At 40.6% G+C, this 23,704-nt stretch overlaps 2 protein-coding genes across 3 annotated transcripts in view; one reads left to right on the forward strand and one right to left on the reverse strand.

Moving 5' to 3' along the window:
- LOC133397481 (uncharacterized) overlaps nt 1-16,293 on the reverse strand; it is a 48,638-nt gene extending 32,345 nt beyond the window's left edge. The window contains exons 1-2 of one of the 2 annotated variants that reach the window (XR_009767627.1): nt 15,678-16,293; nt 13,900-14,002 (exon numbers count right to left, since the gene is read on the reverse strand). Coding sequence is in view for 1 of the 2 variants with exons in the window: in XM_061668446.1 (XP_061524430.1) it covers nt 15,678-16,276 (599 nt within the window). In the remaining variant the exon portion in view is untranslated. Of the gene's footprint in view, nt 1-13,899; nt 14,003-15,677 lie in introns of those variants that run through there. The other variant, XM_061668446.1, reaches the window with a different exon arrangement.
- LOC133397492 (protein unc-13 homolog C) overlaps nt 1-23,704 on the forward strand; it is a 183,860-nt gene that overhangs the window by 139,127 nt on the left and 21,029 nt on the right. The window contains exons 21-28 of the mRNA XM_061668459.1: nt 1,460-1,556; nt 2,445-2,588; nt 5,710-5,787; nt 9,060-9,137; nt 17,925-18,013; nt 18,973-19,110; nt 21,063-21,186; nt 22,452-22,514. Of these exons, the coding sequence (XP_061524443.1) occupies nt 1,460-1,556; nt 2,445-2,588; nt 5,710-5,787; nt 9,060-9,137; nt 17,925-18,013; nt 18,973-19,110; nt 21,063-21,186; nt 22,452-22,514 (811 nt within the window). The remainder of the gene's footprint in view (nt 1-1,459; nt 1,557-2,444; nt 2,589-5,709; nt 5,788-9,059; nt 9,138-17,924; nt 18,014-18,972; nt 19,111-21,062; nt 21,187-22,451; nt 22,515-23,704) is intronic.

Consider the following 23,704-nt stretch of genomic DNA (forward strand, 5'->3'; position numbering starts at 1 on the left):
CTCTTACTGTGGTTCGTTGGGAGTCCCAAAGCCTTAGAAATGGCTTTATAACCTTTTCGACACTGATAGATCTCTCTTACTTTCTTTCTCATTTGTTCCTGAATTTCTTGAGATCTCGGCATGATGTCTAGCTTTTGAGGATTAGTCGACTTCCTATTTAAGTCCTATTTAAGTGATTTCTTGATTGAGAACAGGTGTGGCAGTATCATGCTTGGGTATGGTTAGAGAAATTGAACTCAAGTATGATAAACCACAATTAGCAATCACTTTTTCACACAGGGCCATGTAGGTTTGGATTTTGTTTCTCCCTTAATACAAAAAAAACTGCATTTTGTGTTTACTCGTGTTGTCTTTGACGAATATTTAAATTTGTTTGATGACGGGAAACATTTAAGTGTGACAAACATCCCCCCCCAAAAAATAAATCAGGAAGGGGCAAACACTTTTTCACACAGCTGTACACACACACACACACTGAATGGACATACAGTATACTCAAAATGTATGACGTGTTAAATGATGCTGTTGTTGCGATATATTGGTGCTAAACAGCCGAATTGAATTCCTTCTCAATTTACCATGCCAAGATTTTTGCACCAGTTAATTAAGAGACCAGTTTAAGGCACTGCGTAAAATTAGGCTTCCATTCAATATACATTTTAATGGATTTCATGATGACGGGGTGGAGGGGAAAGTCAAACAAATACTTTGCCACACCTAATTTATCAGAACAGTTGGACAACTGTAGCAGACGGAAACATTGTCTGCAAGTTAATATTGATGGAGGGGGAAGCATAAATTAAACTGTGTGTCACTGTTCAAGGGGACACACAAAAAATGATGGAGAGATGCACATGGAAAGATTTCAAAGTGACCCTGGTGGAGTTCTTTTGTTCAGAGAAAGAATATGAAAAAATACAACATTTAACAATGCTTTTGATTTTTTTGGTACTTTTATATTTGTTTTATCCAATGCTTCCCAGTAGGATAGTCAAGTCATTAGTCAGTAGGGCGCTGTATTTATACAAAAAGCAAAGAAAAAGACAAAAAGTTTGTTTGGTCAAAACTGTTTCAACATCTCACCATCAAATAGTTTCTCCCTGATAAATAATCCGATGTTGTATACATTAACAATTCAATACTTCTCTTTAAATGCCACCATAGACTTCAGCTTTACAGATGCCATGTCTGCTAAAGACATCTACCGCAACACATCAGTCAAAGTAATACTAATAAAAGACACCTGGTAATGAGCAGATTTGTTGAAGCGGACAATGCACCACTATATTGAAGCATGTCGTTGATGAGAGTGGAGGCCGTTATTTGAGGAAATTGGGTAGTCTTGTGAAATAAATCCAGCTTCAAACGACAAAATCATGTTGAGTCTAATGGCTTCTTCACCTGACTTAACTCAAGCACAATCGTAAATACATTGCAAATGTGGTATTTTCTCTTTTAGGTGGTTCGAGCCATTTGTCATTCAGTGGCTCGATGAGAATGAGGATGTGGCCATGGATTTTCTCAATGGCGCTCTGGAAAGGGACAAGAAAGATGGCGTGAGTATTAAAAAAAAAAAGGATAAAAAGGCTCCTGTTAGTTCACAATGCGTTCCTTGCTTTATTTAAATGGGCCATGGACAGCCCGCGAAGAAAAAATCTGCTTCTCCAGGAGAGAGAGTGTTTCAGATAAAAAGGAATTTCACACAGACAAGAGCCAGTCTTCGCTTTGCCTCGGGTCACGCACAAGACAAGACTATGAATGGAACTTAATAAAACAAACTGATTTCAAGGCAAAAGAAAAAGGAGCTAGCGGTATATTAAAGAATGAGAACAATGAAGAAATTAGTTTGCCTTCTGGCACCCTTTTTTACATATGGATCTGTGTATATTTAATTGAAATACAAATGAACAAAATAGTTGTTTTCTTGTCAAACCTCCCAAAAACATTAAATAGAACTATTTATCTTTCAAAGCTCACAAAAAATACAATATATCACCTTTGTGTCAGTCACTATTGCAAAAAGATTTCAATGTAAAATTCAAATATGAACTTATTAATTTAAAGTTATCTAATTGTGTATTTATAATATTTCATTTAGGATGCATAATATTTGTTTTATGTTTGTAAATAATTGCAATTATTATTTAAAGTTAATGTTCAAAGTCACTTAATTAAAGGTACAACATTGTTGTACCTTTAATTTGGTTTGGATTGCGCTTCTCAAAAACTACTGTATATATTTTAAAGGCTCTTTATTTTTATGGGCATATCAGAACATGTCACACTTTCTAAATTGCACCTTAAATCTTTGGCTTTATGTTAATTATCAATGGATGCATAAAAACTGACCTATAAAAGTCAATTTCTGCTTTTTGAATGAGGAGTTACTGGATCTACCTGAAGCAATACAACATTTTTTTTTTTTTTTTTTTTTGTCTCCACAGTTCCAGCAGACGTCCGACCACGCCCTCTTCTCCTGTTCGGTGGTGGATGTGTTCACGCAACTCAACCAGAGCTTTGAGATCATCAAGAAGCTGGAGTGTCCGAACCCCCAGGCTCTGGCTCACTTCATGTGCCGCTTTGCCAAGGTCAGGTGCTTTTGTGCCATTTAATCCGTTTGGATTTTGAAACCGTTTTTCTAAAATGAAGTAGAAATAACGTGTTGCATGGTCAAACTGTGCAGTCATAAAACCTTTTTTTTTAACTGTACAGGTCGTGTTTAAAGTAACATTTTAAGGGTTTTAACGTGAAGGCGACTGCCATACGCCTCAAGCATTCCTTTTTTTTAAACTCCTCACGCAAATGTAAAAAGGTAAAAAAGAAAAAAGGAAATAAGAACACGACCCTAACTGGGATTAGATTAAGCAATGTGTGCAATGACGCTTTGAATGTTATTCTGTTTACTTCAAATTAGTTCCTGTCTCCTTCTCAATGATTTAAACGTTTTTTTTGTTTTGATTGAAAAAGTGAAACTCATATAGATTTAGTAAACACATGGAAAAATTCCTCTCCATGTGTTTCTGATTCAGTTTCAAAAAGGTTTCAAAGGCCAATTCCTACCCAATTTCTACATTAAAAATCATTTTGGTTTGTTTCTTATGTAATCTGTTGTTATCTAATTTCTTGAGACAGTGAATATTGGATTACCATTAGAAGAAAAAGAAGAATCACCTTTATTATCATGAACATGCATGCATGCACACGAAATTTGTTCTCTGTATTTTACCCAGCACAGTGGACACACACAGCTGTTGGTGGAGCACACTGGAGCAGGGGGCAACAGTTCGGGGTATCAGTGTCTTGCTCGAGAACAGCCATCACAATTTTAAATAGGGTTGGGCATTGAGAATCGAAAAGCGATTGGAACCGGGACTAATGTTCCGGTTTTCCCGGAACCATTAAAATAAAAAAAAAAGTTGGTTCCCATAAGTGTCGAAAAACAACGAAGAAGCGGCGTAAACCAATGAAGAACGCCACAATGACGTGCTTGTGCCTAACGGTGGTGGCAGCGAGTGTGTCTTAACGTTGTTAAAATGAATGACCAGTCGCCTCAGTGCAACACTTAGAATAAGATTATATTGTGCAAAGGAGGCTTTCACGGTGTGTAGCGTCTGACGCGCTCCGAGGCTCAGCCTGCACCGCACGGAGCTTCGGTGAAGCTCAGTCAACTGGGTGAGTTAAACAATAAAATTCGTCTATGTAAACATTGAGACGACTGATAAGGTAAACGGTTGGTTGCACTTTTGCACTGATGTTTTTTAGCGCTTATTTTAGTTCTCAAACCAATGTCAGAGACGATGGAAAAAAAAAAAAATAATAAAAAATTACCATTGGGCTAAAACTTCACCGTGGCAACTTTACATCACAATGAAGTGGGACAAAATTCACATTAACGTCTCACTGTATCACAAACACTAACCTTGTGCCTCATCGGTGGGTAAGGAAAGGAATCAGCGTTTTATAGCATTTGGTTCTATCCAGGCGGCACGGTGGCTGACTGGTTAGAGCGGCAGCCTCACAGTTCTGAGGACCCGGGTTCAATCCCCGGCCCCCCCTGTGTGGAGTTTGCATGTGCTCCCCGTGCCTGTGTGGGTTTTCTCCGGGCACTCCGGTTTCCTCCCACATCCCAAAAATGTGCATTAATTGGAGACTCTAAATTGCCCGTAGGCATGACTGTGAGTGCGAATGGTTGTTTGTCTCTATGTGCCCTGCGATTGGCTGGCGAACAGTTCAGGGTGTACCCCGCCTCCTGCCCGATGACAGCTGGGATAGGCTCCAGCACGCCCGCGACCTTAGTGTGGAGAAGCGGCTCAGAAAATGGATGGATGGAGAGTTCTATCCATAAAAGAAATAATAATAATAAAAAAAAATTTAATCTCCGGTGCCGTGTGAAGTTACTTTTTGTGCCAAAATGCTGAGTTCTGGTGCGTCTCCTTCAAAATAAAAGGCTACAAGCTTAAAACAGGAAGTCAAGTTAAAACTTGCAAATATAAACCGTTTGACGTAATGAAACAGTCCCAAATAAGCATTTTAACAATGCTATATTTAACTTTTAGCTGAAACATTAACTAATTAATATTAAGTCAATTGGGTTAGTTCCAGTTTAGTTCATAGGTTTGATATTGATACTGGTTATAAAGAACCTCAAGTCAAATGTTCATTATAATCAATGCTGCGGGCTGCTAAGAAAATGGATATTCATAATTTGGACACCCTTTATTTAAACCATGCAAACTTTTTTGACCCAACCCCCTAAAAGAATCGGAATCGAGAATCGTTTGGAACCGGAATCGAAATAAGGAACCGGAATCGCTCAAATTTAAACGATGCCCAACCCTAATTTTAAATAAATGAATAAATAATAATAAAATACAAACACTGTGTGTAGTGAATCTATATAATGAGTTCCACTTTTTGAATTGAGCTACTGAAAAAAATGTTTTCATTTCAATGATATTCAATTCGATTCATAAAATAAGAAAATCAAAACAATTATTTGATGCTCGCTGAATTCAGGTCCTGTCAGATTTGGTGAGGTCTTAAAGGACGTCATGGTCAACAACAGTCCATGTTTTGAAATTAATATTATGAAAAGAGCAAAGAAAAAGCAAAACCAACACCAAAAGTTATTCCTTTTTCAGGATTCCAAATTCCTTTGAATGTGATTCTGCTTACATCACGTTACCTTCGGTGTCTCTCTCTTCCTGTCTCATTCTTCTGTGATGCAAAAAAAAGCCAAAGAAAAAGCAAAACAATTTCTTGATGCTCGCTGAACTGAGGTCCGGTGAGAATTGTCCTGCACTAAAACAGTCCATGTTTTGAAGTAAAAGACCCCCCAAAAAGCAAAACACACACCAGGTTTTCTTAAAAAACAAAACAGAAAAAAAAAGAAAAAAAAAAGAGAAACAACCGAAACAAAAATATTGAGGCATATTCACCCCAAACAGCGTGTGTTATGTATGGATAGTCAACTTTAGATGTTTCATTGAAATAAAAGTATGAAAAAAAAGCCTTATTACAGTAGCGTGCAGTGATAAAAAAAATTTCCTCATTGTTTTGTGCAGTAAAAACTGTCTGTGTTGAGCTTTCATGCTATTTGGCCACGTTGCTTGTACTGTATTTTTCCGATACATTCTTGTGATTCATTAACAGCAGTGGCAAAGAATTGTATTTACAACACTGATTCTCTCTCTCCCTCCTCCCATGCAGACCATCAATAAGGTTCTTCTTCGGTATGCCGCAATCATTTCCAAGGACTTCCCTTTGTATTTGAACAAGGAGAATGTGGTAAGTGCATTCTATTGCATGCAAATACACGATAAGGACTTTGTTGTCGTTTTTTCCTTTTTTTTAAGATACATATTTAAAGTCCCCTCCCGCCCGAAGATAGCTGGGATAGGCTCGAGCAGCCCGCGACCCTAGTGAGGATCAGCGGTAATGGAAATGGATGGATATTTTAAGTCCATCCAGTAGATACTCTAACAGGAAATGGAAGTGTTCTCAGCTGAGTCCAGCACTGTGGGCTGTAATGCACTTTGAAGTGTAATTACTCATCTCGCAGCCCGAAGTCGTCATATTTTCTGGTCTTTCTATCGGATGTTTAATGTGACAGATGACCAAACATTCAACTCGGGGCCCCTCAGAGCACCGTAATTACCCCCAACGGTATTTGCAGTGGTAGTGAAATATGACGCAAAGGGTTTCAGAGGAAGCAATTGATATATTTCTGTATGTTATGACTCAGGAGAAAACACTTATCCTGCTCAACAAATGGATGACAAAAAAAAAAAAAAAGAAATTGTAAAAAGGCTTCTGAGTCACGCAGTGGCAGTAATACATCAAATAAAATGCAATCATTATAATGTTTGTTTTCCATGCATTGTGAAGCAGAGCTTATAAAAGCTCTGCTTCAAAAAAAAAAGCTGCAATTAGATGACTCAAAGTTACTTAGTAGAATTGTAGCAGCAGGTTAATAAATTTCAGAAACAAAAAGACAAGCTTAGCAAACACCCCCCACATATAGAATCAGTCAACCTGTAATAAGAACAGTGCGTAGGATACTCAATGAAGATTTAAAGATCTGATTTATAGAGGAACCACTTTTTCAACTTGATGCTATAATATTAATGTTCACAAACTGTGCACTTTCAAAATTATGCTACAGTGCAGTCATTTGTGTGGGTGTGTTAGGGAAGACGTTTGCAGAGCTACACTGTTGGAAAGAAAAATTAGACTTTTGTCTGATACAAGGGGTCCTCGGTTTCACCAGTTCCGTTCCTACAGCAGCAATGGAATGAATTTGTACAATTGGAACATGGTGTGGTCCATTGCAACCCTACAGTAAATATGTGTATGAAAGGCACTTTTATGACATACGTATAAAACAATCAAATGAAAAACATTTAAGTGCGGCAGTAAATGCTGCGTTGACATTCATTTTGCTCCATTTGTAACCTCGAAACTACATATATTCGACCATCGTCATGAACTGAGGGTATCAAAATATCTATTTGTTAGATATCTTACAAACTGCTGATAAATACAGTAGGCTACATGCATAATCTACGATCTGTATCAATGGCGTAGCGTAGGAAGTTGCGCCCTCTGACTGTCTACCAGTTCAATATTGATGCCTTTTCAAATTTGGCAATGCAGAAGTAAGCCGGAACAAATGCAAATGTAACAAGCCACATTACTCTAGACACATAGGGCCTGATCTACTTAGATGCCAAATAGTGGGCGCATGTTCATTCTCTCAAACAGCAAAAAAAAAAAAAAAAAGCCATCAGCAGGTAGCGCTGATGGCTTTCACCATGGAACATTTCGGAAAGCACCGCAAACGCAAAATAAAGTTTGAAGTGATTGAATTGAAAGTGTAAATGGAATGCAAACATTACTGCATTACAGAAAAGCAATTTATTGCTCTGATAATTTTGGTGAAGCTGCAAAAAAGCCGGATTTTTGTAAAGGTATGACCCCTAGTAATTTTGCTAATACGACCAGTCACCATATACAGGGCATCCTCAGTTTACAACCGTTCCGACACACCATCTTTCCAAGTTAGTGGCTATGGATCGTTCCAATGTACAAATTAGGGTTATGTCGCCCCTGTAGGAATTGAATTCTGTAGTAAGTGTCTATTGTGCGGTTATGAGAAGGAAACAAATGACAGTGATCTGAACCTCATGAACCATGCTATGACGATTACAGACAAGAACTCTTAAAAGGATAGGTGAGCAGGGAACGAAGCAAGTACAGGCGATTGAGGCAGCCAATGCGGTGAAAATTCATTACAACTCAGGAACTTAGGCCCCTAGTACTTTTACTACAACTACTGTATGTATTATTTATGCTTTTGAAATTGAACACTCCCACCTACCCCAGTGCTGCCCCACTTAGATTAAAAAAAAAAATCATATATAATGATCAGTTTTGATTGACACAGACACGTATTAATAGAAGAAGAATAATGTTGGTTGTGTATAGAGTTTTACAACCTCATACCGAGAGCTTTTCCAATAATGTACACCTTTAGATACTGCAGGTAAATAAGGTATACTGGATTTTAAAAAATCCTCACATGAAATTACAGCTACAATCATATTAATTATCAACATTTTGTTAAATTTATAATATCTATTTTAAGTTAGGATTGGTTACTCTGCAATACGAGGGATTGGAAGCAATTTAACAAAGTAAAAAGTAAAGTAAAAAAAAAGCAACTTTACAATCATTAAAGTCAAAGGGTTAAATCAATTTGTGTGTAAATGAGTCAAGAGACCCATTTTACACATTTCATCTGTCACTATGACATTAGGTTCCTGTATCAGTGGACAGTTCCAAAGAATTTGTCATACCAGCAATAGTTAAGGAACACATTCTGTTTCTGAAAACTCTCCAATCCCTTTATTCACTCACTAATCAACCAATGCAAACTTACTCATAAATTCAAATGAAGAGGAAGTCATTATGTATGTACTGTATGTTCTCCCTATTTCCTTTTAGAGGTTTGAAAGGCACCAATCACGCTCCTGTGCGGTTCACACAATCTCAGCACTATCCATGACCACTGTCCTCATTTTTATAAACACAGAGGATGTATTTCCTACTATTTGGCACAGATAATGCACATCATGTTTGCCTGACTAAAAACTGAGAAGAATTACTGGCAGGCCAGCATAAAAAGCTTCGTGATTAATGTTAATCATCTGTTAAATTTTTTGTTGCCGAAAAATCGATAATGTCCGACATATTCAGCGCAGGCATTCCTCTCCCAGTAGTATTATGTTCCTCCGCTGACTGACAATGTTGTGTAGACGCCTCACATCTCTTGTATAGATGATGTGTCAGGAAATCCAAACTGATGGATGTTTGAGATCCCTGTGACTTTTTTTTTTTCTTTTGTTGACGTTTTTGCAATGTATTTTCCATTTTATGAGTGAGTCGAAACCTCACATGCTGCTTCCACGCAATGGCTGCTGTCATTTATTTTTGCAGGACATGATCATTAAATATGTATTGTGTGCTGATGCCCATTTGTTTTCAACACCTTTTGACAGCCCTGCATTCTTCTCAACAACATTCAGCAACTCAGAGTCCAGTTGGAGAAGATGTTCGAGTCCATGGGAGGCAAACAGGTCTGTCTCATTTAGCCTCCCTCCTCCCCCTTTAGAATGAAATATAAGGACAAGCCACAATGGTTGGTTGTGATGTAGCGATTTCTTGCCTTTCTCAGTGACAATTGAAAAGGTTTGCTATCAGTTAGCAACTGAGGCTTAAACTCCACATCCTCACACTGGTGCTCAGCCCGAGAAAATAAGCGCTAGGTCGTGATTATGTAAATTAAAATTTCAGGTGACATTTATTGTAAGTGAAAAGGCATTGACCCTGATAGTGTTGTGCAGTATGCCCTCCCTCATTTTCCCATGTACCAGTCATGTTGACTAATCTGCCTTGTCAGTTTGCTAAAATTGTATTACCGACTCTCATCTCTACTTGCCACCTTAAACCTTCAACCTGCTCTTTGCTTATCCCACTTTCTGCCATTTGCCATGCCTGGTTCTCTGTCATTGTGGTCAATGTACAACTTTTTCCACACAATAGACCCTGGATGAAATCTGGGTTGAGGGTACTCCTCTTAAGAGTTCCCGGGTGTCTGAAGCGGGATGGTTAGCCAATTAGAAAAACTCTTGGGACAAGGGTGCAATAGACCTGTTCACCTTCAGATGGAGAAGCTACTGCGACAGAGTATACCACCACTACAGTAGTGTATACAATCTGGCTACCATGTCAAAGAATCTAACTCGATCATTTCCCCCAGTTTTGCGTGTATTACCTTGTTGTCTATGCCACTATGTCAGTTTACTGGTATTTAATTTCACAATAGGACCCTTGGGACAGGAGACCCATGTGTGATGGAACTGGAATATTCTGTAGGTGAGGCCCTAGGATGACTGGAATGGGGGCACCTGGGACGTACATGGGCCCACCTCTGGAATGGGGATCTATTTCTGAATCTTAACTCGACATTCAAACTCAACCCTGGCTACCCTACCTGCCACTTATCCCACCTGTGCAGCAGCATTCCTTCACTACAACCGTGTACGCTATCCAGCCACCAAGTCAAGGCTCTTTGGTGTCGTCGTCAGTGTACTGTTTTTAGTTGTTGTTTTTTTTAACCCAATGAAGTTGAGGGCACTACTCCTCAAAATTCTGTGGAAAATTGGTGTCAGAAGTGAGATGGTAAACAGTGAGGCCTTCCATGATTTCTTTGGGACAAGTCACCAATTGATGGGTGAATCACTGGATTAATTGGAATGGGGCACCTGTTTGGGATGTAGACCTGCCTCCAGAAATGGGAACCTGTGTGACAGAGTATCTCTTCACTTTAGTTGTGGTGCTTTGATCAGTTCCCTTAATTTTCCATGTTGCTGTCTTGTAGACTAATCTGCCATCCCCATTTGGTCATATCGCAACTGCAACAGGTTTATTAACCAAATAGGGTTCAAATCCAGGTTGATAAATTATATCAGAATCACCATACCATGCTTGTAGGAACCTTGTGATAGGTAACACCCTGTGCGATAGACAACCGCATTGGTGAGATGTGTGGAGCCTCCAAAAGTGGGAGCTAGTGTGACGCAGCACGCGGCATGCAGGTTTTGCAACTCAATCAACTGGGACTCTTAAAGTTCACCTTTTTTTACGTGCATAAAGAGATAAATCCTTTAGATGTGTGTAACACACTGCTGTTTCACTGCCGACCCTGGAGATGCAGCCCCGGTGTTTTTTTGTTTTTTTTCTGACTTAAGTGCATGTTTCTCTATAAATTTCTAACACCTTGTCTCGCCTTGCATTTTGTCTCTTGTGGTAATACCCCCCATTCCTGATACCCCTCTTTCCAATACCCCCTTCCCTTCTACCCAATTTCCTCTGTGCTCTCTCTCCAGGAGGAGGGGGTTGTGTCCTTCTGTAAGGTGTGTGTAATAGGACCCGCCAACTGCCCTTTCCCGCCATTTAGTGAATGTCAAAAAGCACGAACGCGAGCCCCCTCTCCCCGCCACCCCTCATGCGCTTTTTTTTCACGCCACCCCACCCCTATACTCCAAATCCCTTCCAGCAGCATGTGCCACGGAGCAGACGGAATCTGAATTGCCCATCACCCCTCAGGACAGGCTGTTCGAGCTCACCATCACCGGCACTGTAGGGATAGTGCCTCAAAAAACATGCGTTACCATGTTTGTAATTTTAGCTTGCTTCTTGGTCCTCTCTCTGTCAATCTTTTAACCATTGCTAATTTATAAATGTGTCATTGTAGCTTGTTTTCCCGCCTCACACACATATCCCCCTTTTGAGTTAGACTGGTTGTGGTTTGGATCAGGTCATCCAGGCTGCAGACACAAATGTTCATGTTACGGTTTCAAGAGCATGACAAACATCCACATCGCAACTTTCCGTTACTGGCAATGGTGCGGCGAGCAGCTCGTGACATGGTTCCCTCCAAAGCATTTACTGCTGGTGTATTAATGACTCATGAGGTGTTTGTCGTGTGTTCCAGTGTTGCCCGACACCAGGGGTTTTCTCAGGGAATGCTATTTGCAACTTCGGCATATTGTTGACAGTTCTCCATTAGGTTTTCCTCTGCAAAGACAACGATTCATTACAGAATTATTCTCGGTTTGCAATTAACTTGGGTGCCAAACATAAGTGCCAATATACGGAATTACCCAGAGTATTACTGCACAATCAATAAACATCAAAATACCGGCCTTTATTTATGCTAGAGTGACATCACACAGGCAGCACGGTGGACGATTGGTTAGAGCGTCAGCCTCACAGTTCTGAGGACCGGGGTTCAATCCCCACATGGAGTTTGCATGTTCTCCCCATGCCTGCGTAGGTTTTCTTCGGGCACTCCGGTTTCCTCCCACATCCCAAAAACATGCATGGTAGGTTAATTGAAGACTCTAAGTTGCCCGTAAGTGTGAATGTGAGTGCGAATTGTATGTGCCCTGCAATTGGCTGTTCAGGGTGTACCCCACCTCCTGCCCGATGATAGCTGGGATAGGCTCCAGCACTCCTGCAACCTAGTGAGGAGAAGCGGCTCAGAAAATGGATGGGTAGCTGGATGACATCACACATTCGTTTCAGTCTTGATTGTTCCCAATTTGATAGGTTGTGTCTCATTTTATACAGTTGTTTATCAACCCCTTATTTACTCGCTCTCACGAGCGAGTGTTGAAACAGGCAAATGAAAGCAAAGCTGGCTTTCTGTTGATAGGCTCTAAGCCAGAGGAGAGTTTATTCACTCTGACGGTGACTACCACAATCAATTCGTAACTTCTTTTTAATTAACTTTGTTTACTAGGATCTGGTAGAAAAATCTGATGTTTCGGATTTGTATAAGGATACGGTACTTTCTGGTACAGTATTTAACAGTCACTTAACCTTTTTCGTAATAACCTTTGGGATTCCCCTAATCGCCCATGTACCAAAAAACTATTCAAGAAAACTACAATTTTACTCACCTTGAATGTGATCCTTTTTTTTCTTTTTTTTTTTTTTAATAAATAGTACTTTATCTGAAACTTGACATTTCACAGGACTAAGAATTACTATTGTTCCTTGAAAAAGCTGAAAAAGAGCAGGCTACAGAGACATGACTTGCCGATGATATGGAAAGGTCCGTGACTACCTCTCAAAAGACGGAGTTACGGACAAGATCTCATCTTTGCCTGGAGCTTCAGTGACCATTTGAAGTCAGAATTGAATTTTCAGATCCCAAGGTACGACTGCGATCTTTGGTATTGAACAGAGAGCTTGTATTTTCCTCACTGATATTGCCATTCAAGTGAGAGTTCTCAAAAAAGGGAGGAAAAACAAAAAAAAAACAATTGCAGAGACTGATGGACAACAGATTAGAGGTCAGGCAAAACCGTTTGCCAGGCCAATGAGACTGATGCTTCTTCTCTGCTATCGCTTAAACAGAGCCTTCACTTTACTGTAAAGTAAAAAGTCCAACATTCGCGCAATTTTCTTTGGGACAGAAAAATCTTTCATGCTTCAATGTGTTGTGCTGAGGTGACAGCAGTATGAATGCATCTATAAGTAAGCACACAAACACATAAATCAGTGATGCTCGTGCAGATAGAGGTATGTCAACAGAGCAAGCCAACCAAATCATTTCTAGATGACATGCACTCATATAGCACAAAAGTACATTTTTCTTAGCGAGGAAAAATGAGGACAATAACCACACATATACCATACTCACTTACTTCCACAGTAAATGTATGAAAAACACCACCACCATGTGTTATACCAAATGTTTTTCATATTAAAATCAGAGTTCTGACATATTTTCAAGGATAAAAGTGTAAAACATTTTTTTAATATAAATAAAATAGAATCAAATGTGATGGTTTTTTTCTTCATCTACATGAAAGAAACAGGATGAAGTACCAAGACGAATGATATTGACCATTATTGGGTTTCCTCAAATAGTGGTCATTGCTTCAACAGACACTGCACCCTAATTAATGGAAAAAAATAATAAAATAAACAAACACCTGACCTTATGTAGATGCCACTTTAAGAAAATTAACAGTTGGTGCTACGGGGAGGCTGTAGACTTCATTACCGCACCAAACACCCTTCATACGTGGCATCTGTTTAGCTGACTTTGAGGATTGAGATTAAAAAGAAAGTGCTGCTGTAGGAAGGGCCACCTTACCCCTAATAAATTAATAAAGGCCTGGGACTCTCTACAGTTCAGTGTCTGTGTCTCTGGTACACTCATACCGGAATAACATTTTCTTTAAAAGCATTTTTATAAATTAATTGCAATGATTTAAATGCATGCTGGATAATGTCATACCATAGTTAGATTCTAGAGAGGACCCCCTGGTAAAAGCTTTCCAAATTCAGTTCAAGGCCGAAGACCAACATCTGCTACTCGTGACCGTGCAGCAAATGTATGGCTGGGAGGCTGCAGGCATCAAATCTGAAATAAAAACCGATAACATCTGACAGTGTAATAATGTTAATTAATGCTCAAATAAAATTGAATCATCTTGCTTTTGTTTACCCTGCTAATCATCCTGGTAGGGGGCCAGTACTGATAGGTCAAAATCTCGTTCCTTTCAAGCAACTGCACATCAAATCTGTCACCATTTCAGTCAATGTAAATCAGTGCATCATTCGGTATCCCCTGCGATAAACGGGGGTTCAATGTAATGCATAAAGCCGATTACAAAAACGCCCTTGATATAATATGGCTGATGGATCATGTTCTCCCCGTGCCTGCGTGGGTTTTCTCCGGGCACTCCGGTTTCCTCCCACATCCCAAAAACATGCATTAATTGGAGACTCTAAATTGCCCGTAGGTGTGACTGTGAATGGTTGTTTGTTTGTATGTGCCCTGCGATTGGCTGGCAACCAGTTCAGGGTGTACCCCGCCTCCTGCCCGATGATAGCTGGGATAGGCTCCAGCACGCCCGCGACCCTAGTGAGGAGAAGCGGCTCAGAAAATGGATGGATGGATGGATCATTTTGTGAATCATGGTGGTCGTGGTCTGGAATGATTGTGGGCTATGCGGGGAATATATATATATATATATATATATATATATATATATATATACACACACACACACACACACTGTATACACACTAATTTTTTTTGTATATACACACAATTTTTTTTTAAACCCCAATATTTTTGACTGAACAGAGATTAACCGCCAATAGGTGTTTTCAGGTTTGGTTCCACCCCAAAAAAGAAAAACAGAAAGAAAAAAGAAATAAGATTTGAAAAAATATATATATATTTTTTAAATCCACGAATAGATGAATCAATGAGTGCCAAACCACAAGTACGCAGGGGTCCACTGTATTCGTAATATTGATGGTTGTCACAAAATGTGCCTAATTAAATATTCAAATCTAATTGAAGCATGTGGCCAGTTTCTCCATTTTGTGTTTCTGATCTGGTAATCCATCCATCCATTTTCCGTACTGCTTATCCTCACAAGGGTCGCGGGTCCCTTATCCCAACTATCTTCAGGCGAGAGGCGCGGTACACCCCAAGCTGGTTGCCAGCCAATCGCAGGGCACAGAAACAAACAACCATTCGCAGTCACATTCACACCTACGGGCACTTTAGAGTCTTCTATTGACCTACGATGCATGTTTTTGGTGGTAGGACACCAGAGAAGCTAGGAAAAATCCCACGCAGGCAAGGGGAGAACATGCAAGCCCCACACAGCCCGGATTTGAACCTGGGTCCTCAGAACTGTGACGCAGATGTGTTAATCAGTCGTCCACCATGACGCCCTGATCTGGTAATCAAATAAAAAAAAAAAATGAGTCATGTTCTATTAATTTATTGATTTAACTTGGAAAGAACAAATAATGTACAGACAAATGTAAGGTCCCGTATTTTCATGACCTTAGGGCGCACTGTATTAAAAGGCGCCGTCTCAGTTACGGGGTCTATTTCTGTATTTAATGCATACATAAGGCGCACCGTATTATTGGTGCGCAGGCATGGTAAAACATACGCTAGCTTAAAACATACGGCAGCATGCATGCACACCAAAACAATGTTTTTAAAAAGGCAGCGGGAGCCAAACTGAGTAGCGGTTGTACTTTATTGAAGTATTTAACAATGTACTCACGTAATTTTTTGATCAATCCTCATCCACAAATCCATCATAGTCTTCATGTTCTGTATACGAAATGAACAGCTGGGCAAGTTCTCAATCAAACACGGCAGGTTTGAGTCAGTCTCATTGCCGTGCGGCTCCTCAGAAATGATGCCGGCTTTTACGAAAGCTCGAACAACAGTGCAAGCAGACACGTTAGCCCAACCATCCACAATCCATTCACAAATTGTGGCGTAACTCGACCGGCGCTGCCTCCTAGTCTTAGTAAAGCTGTGTTCGCCATTTGTCATCCATCGCTCCCACGCCGCTCGCAACTTCACTTTGAACGCCCTGTTTACACCAATGTCCAACGGTTGGAGTTCATTAATCCATTGCTCGAGTTGGTCTTCCAACTCGGGCCACCTCGCCTTGTTTCCGCGTTTTGTTTTTCTTTTTTTTTTCCGCGGAAAATCATCTTCATCTTCTTGACTTGGCGAAGCTCGTTTTCCTGCTTCCTCCAATTCGTTGATCTTGAATTCTCTCGCGGCTGCTCGATTCCCATGTTCCTCCGCGTAACAAATAGCTTGCATTTTAAACTGTGCTTCATAGGCGTGTCTCTTCGTCGGTGCCATTTTCGACTGCGGTCAAGTCAGCCTCCACTCGTAAAGTAGCAGTGAAGCCAGCCGCTCCTAATTTTGTTCATTCTAGGCATTACGGAAATGGGTCGCCAACTCACGGTGAAAGCCACCTTCAAAATAAAAACTTCCCAATAATACGGACGTCAGTGCTCTTCGGTTAAGGAATACAACCAGCAAAGTTAATTTGAATCTTGAGATACATAAAAAAATGCAGTTTATTTGATATCTTAGGGAAAATAAATGGTAAACGGACTGCACTTATATAGCACTTTATCATCACAGTGCCCAAAGCGCTTTACAAAGCCTCACATTCACACACACATTCATAAATCAATGGGCGACTGCTGGCATGCGAGGCGCTGCCAGGCCCACTGGGAGCAAATTAGGGTTCAGTGTCTTGCCGAAGGACACTTCGACATGCGGACAGTCGTAGCAGGGATTTGAACATGTTCTACCTACTGAGCCAAAACCACCCCAACCTAATCCCATTGGTATCGCAAGACAAGACCAGATCTGTGTGACAGACCACCAAGGACTCCAGTAAAAGAGGTTTGATGAAGATCTGATATTGTATTTCATAATAAAATGTCTTTCGGCTGACCTGGGAACGCCTCGGGATCCCCCCGGAAGAGCTGTATGAAGTGGCTGGGGAGAGGGAAGTCTGGGCGTCCCTGCTAAAGCTACTGCCCCCGCGACCCGACCTCAGATAAGCGGTAGAAAATGGATGGATGGATGGAAGTCTCCGAAAACAAATAAACTACATTTTTTAATGCATCTCAAGATTCAAATTAACCTTGCTGGTTGCATTCCTTAACCGAAGAGCATTGACATCCGTATTATTGGGAAGCTTTTATTTTGAAGGTGGCTTTCGCCGTGAGTTGGCGAATTATTACCATAATGCCTAGTATGAACAAAATTAGGGGCGGCTGGCTTGATTGCTACTTTACGAGTGGAGGCTGGCTTGACCGGCGCTATATACCTACTGGGGGCGTGCCTTTAGCGTCCTCCTTCACGCACACTTCCCCTTTTACGTCCACATGCTGTCATCAGTCACGTCCGCCTTCCTCTATATAAGCAGTGTGTCGGCAGGAAATGCTCCCAGTCAGTCAAGCGGAGCGCTCATCACACAACAACATTTATAGATTTTGGAACTCGGTGCACACATAAGGCGTGCCGCATTATGAGGCGCCCCGTCCATTTGGAAGAGAATTTACTACTTTTATGTGCACCTTATGGTCGTGAAAATACGGTAGTCCATACATGAATACACTTAGCCTTTTTTTCCCCCTTGATTCCTTACTCTTTCAGCTGTGACTACTGTATGCTATGCTCTAGTGCACACAGCGTTGCCCATGTGGGCGCCTGCTAAGCTGGCTGCTTCTACTTCGCAAACGCCATGTCTTATGGCCGAGCTCGGCTCTGAGCCATGCATTTGTATTCAGAGCGATGCTCGGCACAGATGGCACGCAGAACGAGCGGGAGGCAAACATGTTACCAAACCCCCCTCCCTCTCCTCCACACACACACACACACACCCCTCCTCATTCCAGCCCAGGCATCCTGCAGAGTTGTAAGGTGGTGTGGCAGCTCTGTGGAGTGCGACCATGCAGTAACTGTCCGTCTTCTTCCCCTACCGCGACAGCTGGATGCAGAGGCCAGTGATCTGCTCAAGGAGCTGCAGAACAAACTCAACACCGTGTTGGATGAGCTCAGCAGCGTCTTGGGCTCCAGGTGAGTATTAGCGCAACCTATGTACAAACTTCTCAATCAGACTAATTATGCCGCTAATCTACTTTGCATCTCACAGCCGTGCACTCAATTTATAATTGACTCCACTCGTCCTAAACATTTCACATTGAGCAAAAGAAAAAGCTTCCGTGTTGCACTTCTACGGACAGCATTTGTGAGTTAACGACTCCTCAACGTTGCTTTATGGCCTTATGTCCACCAAGCCATATTGTTGAGTTTGGTTCATTACGTTTAGTTTAAAAGGATACACTCTGATCTGGCTTAGATTTCTACTTCAGGGTAGATGAATGGATACAAAAAAGGCAAGTCACTTTGAATCATCCCTTATGTATACTTTGAAATGGGTGGTATTTTTGTTCCTTCATCCATTTTCTATAGGAAGGTGCTGGGAAATTATCCAATTTCACTTAACTGCTTGCAAAATGATATTTTATTTACTACAAATAATGTATATTTCTTCATATAACTATGCAATGTGACGCATAGTGACAGGCACAACAATCAAACACTCTTCCACTTGATATAGTACAACCTGTGTATCCACCTGTGACCATTCATACAACAGAACAATAGCTTTGTGTTCACATTTTACACGACATCAACTACAGTGCCGTGAAAAAGTATTGGCCTCCTTTTCAAATCCTTATATTTTTGCAGTTTCCCCGCTTTCCCCACTGTCTTTAAATGATGACTTCAAAAAACTATACTAACTACTGTTAAATCATGAATTAATTGTAGCTAATCACAATGTTTGGTTAATTTTCACTCATCACACACAAGATTGTGATTACATACAGAACTTTTCAATCACGAAATCACTGAAACAGAATCTGTCCTGACAAAATGCGTTCTCTACAAAAACATGTTCCTTCCTGAACCAAAATGTCATTACACATTCAACGGAAACAGGAGAAAGTACATGTTCCTTTTATATTCCCCAGTTTCAAACCAGTGATCGAGGACTGCGTGAAACAGATGAACCAGGAGCTGGTCCAGATGAAAGGTTCGGCCAAGGGAAGTAATGCTGCCATGGATGCAGAGACTGTCCTCCGGCCTCTTATGGACCTCCTGGATAAAAAGTGGGTAGCATCTGAAGGGGTGTGTTTATCATGTACAGTACAGTAATACGGTTGCAAATGGTTCACCTCCCTCTCTGCAGAGACATTTATATTGATGCTATACTGTACCTCTAAGTCACACTTCAGTCAAGCGAGAATGAGAGAGAAAAAAAGATTGCTATGTGAAAGACAAGCGATTCCTGAAACAGCCATAGAGATTAGAAATGGTTCAGCGGAGGTTTAGAAATTTCTCTCAGCCATTGTCAAAGGAGCATTGAGGTCAATGTAATTTTACAGGGGGAATCCTCTTTATGGTATGGAAATCCTAATCCTTTCTCCCAGTTTGCACAATATACTGTCACAAATAGGGGTGAGTTCATTTTTTTTTCTCCCTCAAGGTCGCGTTCATCATCACACTTTAGAATTACAGTAAACCCCCGCTATTTGATATGGATACCATCAAATAGCAATTTTGTATTGGAAGTTCATGTGGCAAAGACTCTCTGTAACTTCCACTAAAAAACAGGCTGGCCTGAGCTCCTCCCTGACATACTAAGCTGTGAGCCGTATCACTTCATCATACTTCCTTAACACCAATTACCGCTTTCTTATTTAGTGATGGCTTTGGCACCATCTAGTGGCTGTGTAGAGTGTTACAGAAAAGTACAAAAACCATAAATATGAGAATAAAAATGTAAAGGGTGAATTCATGAATAGTGAACTGCAATAAGGTTTACTTTAGATAAATTAAATAGATGCAGATCTGAATAATGCGTGAATCCCTCAAAAAGCGATATGCTCTGCTCAAAGGTAAGCAATGCACAGTGAACCCATACTAATTTGTGGCTAGGCATGCTTCAGGAACGTATCCTCTGTTATTCACCAAAAAAAAAAAAAAAAAAAAATTGTCTATTTACTGTTCTCGTGCTCAGGACAAAGTCTCCATCCATGCATCCATCCATTTTCTACCGCTTATCCGAGGTCGGGTCGCGGGGGCAGTAGCTTTAGCAGGGACGTCCAGACTTCCCTCTTCCCAACCACTTCATCCAGCTCTTCCGGGGTGATCCCGAGGCGTTCCCAGGCCAGCCGAGAGACATAGTCTCTCCAGCGTGTCCTTGGTCATCCCCAGGGTCTCCTCCCGGTGGGACGTGCCCAGAACACCTCACCAGGAAGGCGTCCGGATCCGAATCAGATGCCCCAGCCACCTCATCTGGCTCCTCGTGATGTGGAGGAGCAGCGGCTCTACTCTGAGATCCTCCCGGGTGACCGAGCTTCTCACCCTATCTCTAAGGGAGAGCCCGGACACCCTGCTCTGTTAGCATCCATCTTTTTTGTTTTGCATTATTGTGTAGGTAAAACAGTATGCGGCATACCATTCTGCCTGCAAGTCAAGTGTCAAGGGTATGGAAGTAGTAGTTTCCAGGTTAAAGCCTCAGTTACGAGCCAGTCTACCCCTCAAGATAGCAAACATTCCCTCAGCCCAAACTTGGAATCCTACATCACCCTATTTGACTGATTGATCTGCCAGGGTGATATTAAATAGCGGCTTCTTGGATTGGACAAAATGGATCCATTGAGCATTGTGTGGCGGCGATGGCAAGCGGCCAAAAGACTGAAAAGCCCTTTTAACTCTATTCTTCTTTGTTGTTACTGCACTCCACACCCTTTTAAAGCCATTGCTGACGTGTAAAATGTTTTTTTATGGAAAAAAAGATGAATTGTGAATGGTATGCAGGGGAAAATTCTGTTTAGAGTGGGGTATCCTACATGGGGAATTACTCAGAATGAATGTCAGGCTGAAGATGAAAAATAGCTTCATGAATTGACTATTTACTTTCACATCAGGCTTATTTTAAAGCACCTGGCTAATCCTATCATTAATGAATAAGTCATGTGTTTTTAAAACACATGCTACAAAATTTTCATTTTTTAATTTATTTATTTATTTATTTATTTTTTACACCTCTTTGCAGTTTGATGTTATTTGCCAAGATTTGCGAGAAAACAGTGCTGAAACGAGTTCTCAAGGAGCTTTGGAAGATCGTTCTGAACACCATCGAGAGGACCATCGTTTTGCCGCCACTGAGCGACCAGAGCGTGAGTTCACTCAGAAATGCAACTTTTACAGTCGCTAGGTTTCATTGACTATTATTTATATGCTTGGGAACAACATACCGTAGATGGATATTTGTATTCATTTGCTGTTTAAGAGCCATTATTGTCCAGTTTCTTAGTTTATCAATGTTGTATTGTATTTTCTGATTAATATATTCACATATGGCGGCACTATGTTGGGGCAGTTAGCGCTTCCGCCTCGCAATTCAGAAATTGTGGGTTCAAATCTACGCTCCGGCCTTCCAATGTGGAGTTTGCATGTTCTCCCTGTGCCTGAGTGTTTCTTTTTCCAGGTCCTCCCACATTCCCAAAAAACATGGATGGCACGTCAATGTGCAACGTTGTTTTTGTATATACAGTACACCCTGCGATTGACTAGGAGCCAGTTCAGGGTGTACCCTGCTTCTCGCCCAATAGCTGGGATAAGCTCCAGCACATCTATCCGCAACACTAGTGAGGGTAAGCGGTACAGAGAATGGATGGAGGGACATTCATGTCTGCCTATTATCTGTTAGTATTATCCCATTGGGGGAACCCGGAAGATTTATTTTACTTCTTTCTGCTTTTTATGGGAGTTACAATGTTATTTTGGATTGGTTATTTGGATTAAAATTTTGTGTTTGTTAAAGTACTTGAGACCTCAACATGGGGCAACAATTATATTACGATGTTTTGGGATCATAATTGGTGGTATGTTTATGGTTTGAACCATTAGGCAATTATAGAATGTATTTCTGTTTTCAACGTGTCAATAACTGTGCCACTCTTTGATCCCTTAATTGCCCCGGGGGAATATAATGAGTAAATAATTACATTTTCTGAATCTGAATTATAAAGAATTTGGGGGGGCTTGGTCCCGATCCCCCGTGAAAAGTGGGGGATTACTGTATATATTTCTTCAATTTTCAATTTTCTGCCATTTTCCTCGTAGAGTTAATGTAATTTCACTGTGAGAATCCACAGTGGGATACATTGTGGCTGTCTTCCACTATGCATTTATGGTTTTATCACACTTGGACTTAAAGAGTTAGACAGACTTTATTTTCATTCAGGCATGCTCAAGTGTATACAGAACAAAATTCCATTGGATTTGGCTCAGCGCAGCATGTCGAATATAATTATTTTTAAAAATAAAACAAAAATGCACGTCTCGTTTATATACTTATGCAGCATGAATTTAAAAATGCATATACTTAAACAGTACATATTTATATGTTATAAAGGGGAAATTGTATTTTCTCTTCCAGCAGCAAGGAGCTCAGATGATCTTCAATGCGGCAAAGGATTTGGGACAATTGTCCAAGTTGAAGGTAATCCAGTTCAATCATTCCACTGCTAATGTATGTTTGCTTCATAAAACATTCTGGCGACTCATATTACACAGGGATTATGGTCAGGTAATATATGACTATATATGCACCGGTCTGTTCATATATATTTCATGAATATAACACACACTCTTATGAGTCTTTATACAGTATATTCATACAATATATGGACAAAAACCTCCACAAGATGTCCCGTTTGCAACTACAAAAGCGTTCACTCTTCTGGCAAGATTTATTACAAGTTGTGTGTTGGGGTTTCAGGATCTTCCACACCAAACCCTTCTATCTATACCTTTGTTATTGATTAACATGGAAGAGGTCCAAACAAACAGATTTTTAATTTAAATGCTGATTTTGTGCCAGTTCAGGGTGTATCCTCTACCTCTACGAATTAGCAACAAAGACATTCATGCTATTGAAGAGAACACGACCTATTCGTCATCAAAAGGCAACAAACGTCACAATTGTTCGACAAAGCAGACACGCCACAAAACGGCAGTGGCGGACGAAGCAGCAGAAAACAGTCAGCGGCGAAAAGAAGATGCTTTAGAACTGATAATTATCAGAAAATGCTTGCTCCGGTTGCACAAAATCCTTAAAATTGCCACAAATGCGTCATGATGAGACCTCTGCAAGGGGCTGCATTTACTTCCATAAACACGCCGCCTCGCAGTTGTGTGCATGCGTGTGACGTTTGAATTTGTGCACGTTATATTGTGCCCATAATTAAAACATTTCTCCCTTCATGTCTAGGACTATAAAATGGCTGTTTTATGTGTTTTTGGTTGTTGTTTTTTTAACCCAAGCTATTTAGCTTACAGTATATTAAAAAAAAAAAACACACACACAAAGTGGTTCATTTAATATATTGGGTAAAACAAATTCCTGCATCTCCTCAAGGATTTTAGATTCAGCAGTGCAACATTGAGTGTATGTATAATATGCTTCACGCTTGTATTAACAGTCTGCGTAGAAAGATTATGCAACGTCAAAGGAGGAATGGTAGCTGCCATCATATGTTAAAACCAAACGTGTTCAACACTCCTGCAGCACCTCAGCATCATCCAGCCAGGCTCCTCATGTCTAATAGCTAATGCGACATTGAGGATGATGCATGCCTTAGACTTGGTGAACTTTTGCTTTTACTAACAACTTTGGTATGCTGCTAGCTG

This window comes from Phycodurus eques, chromosome 2 (assembly GCF_024500275.1).
Source record: "Phycodurus eques isolate BA_2022a chromosome 2, UOR_Pequ_1.1, whole genome shotgun sequence".
In the NCBI taxonomy this organism is placed as follows: Eukaryota; Metazoa; Chordata; class Actinopteri; order Syngnathiformes; family Syngnathidae; genus Phycodurus; species Phycodurus eques.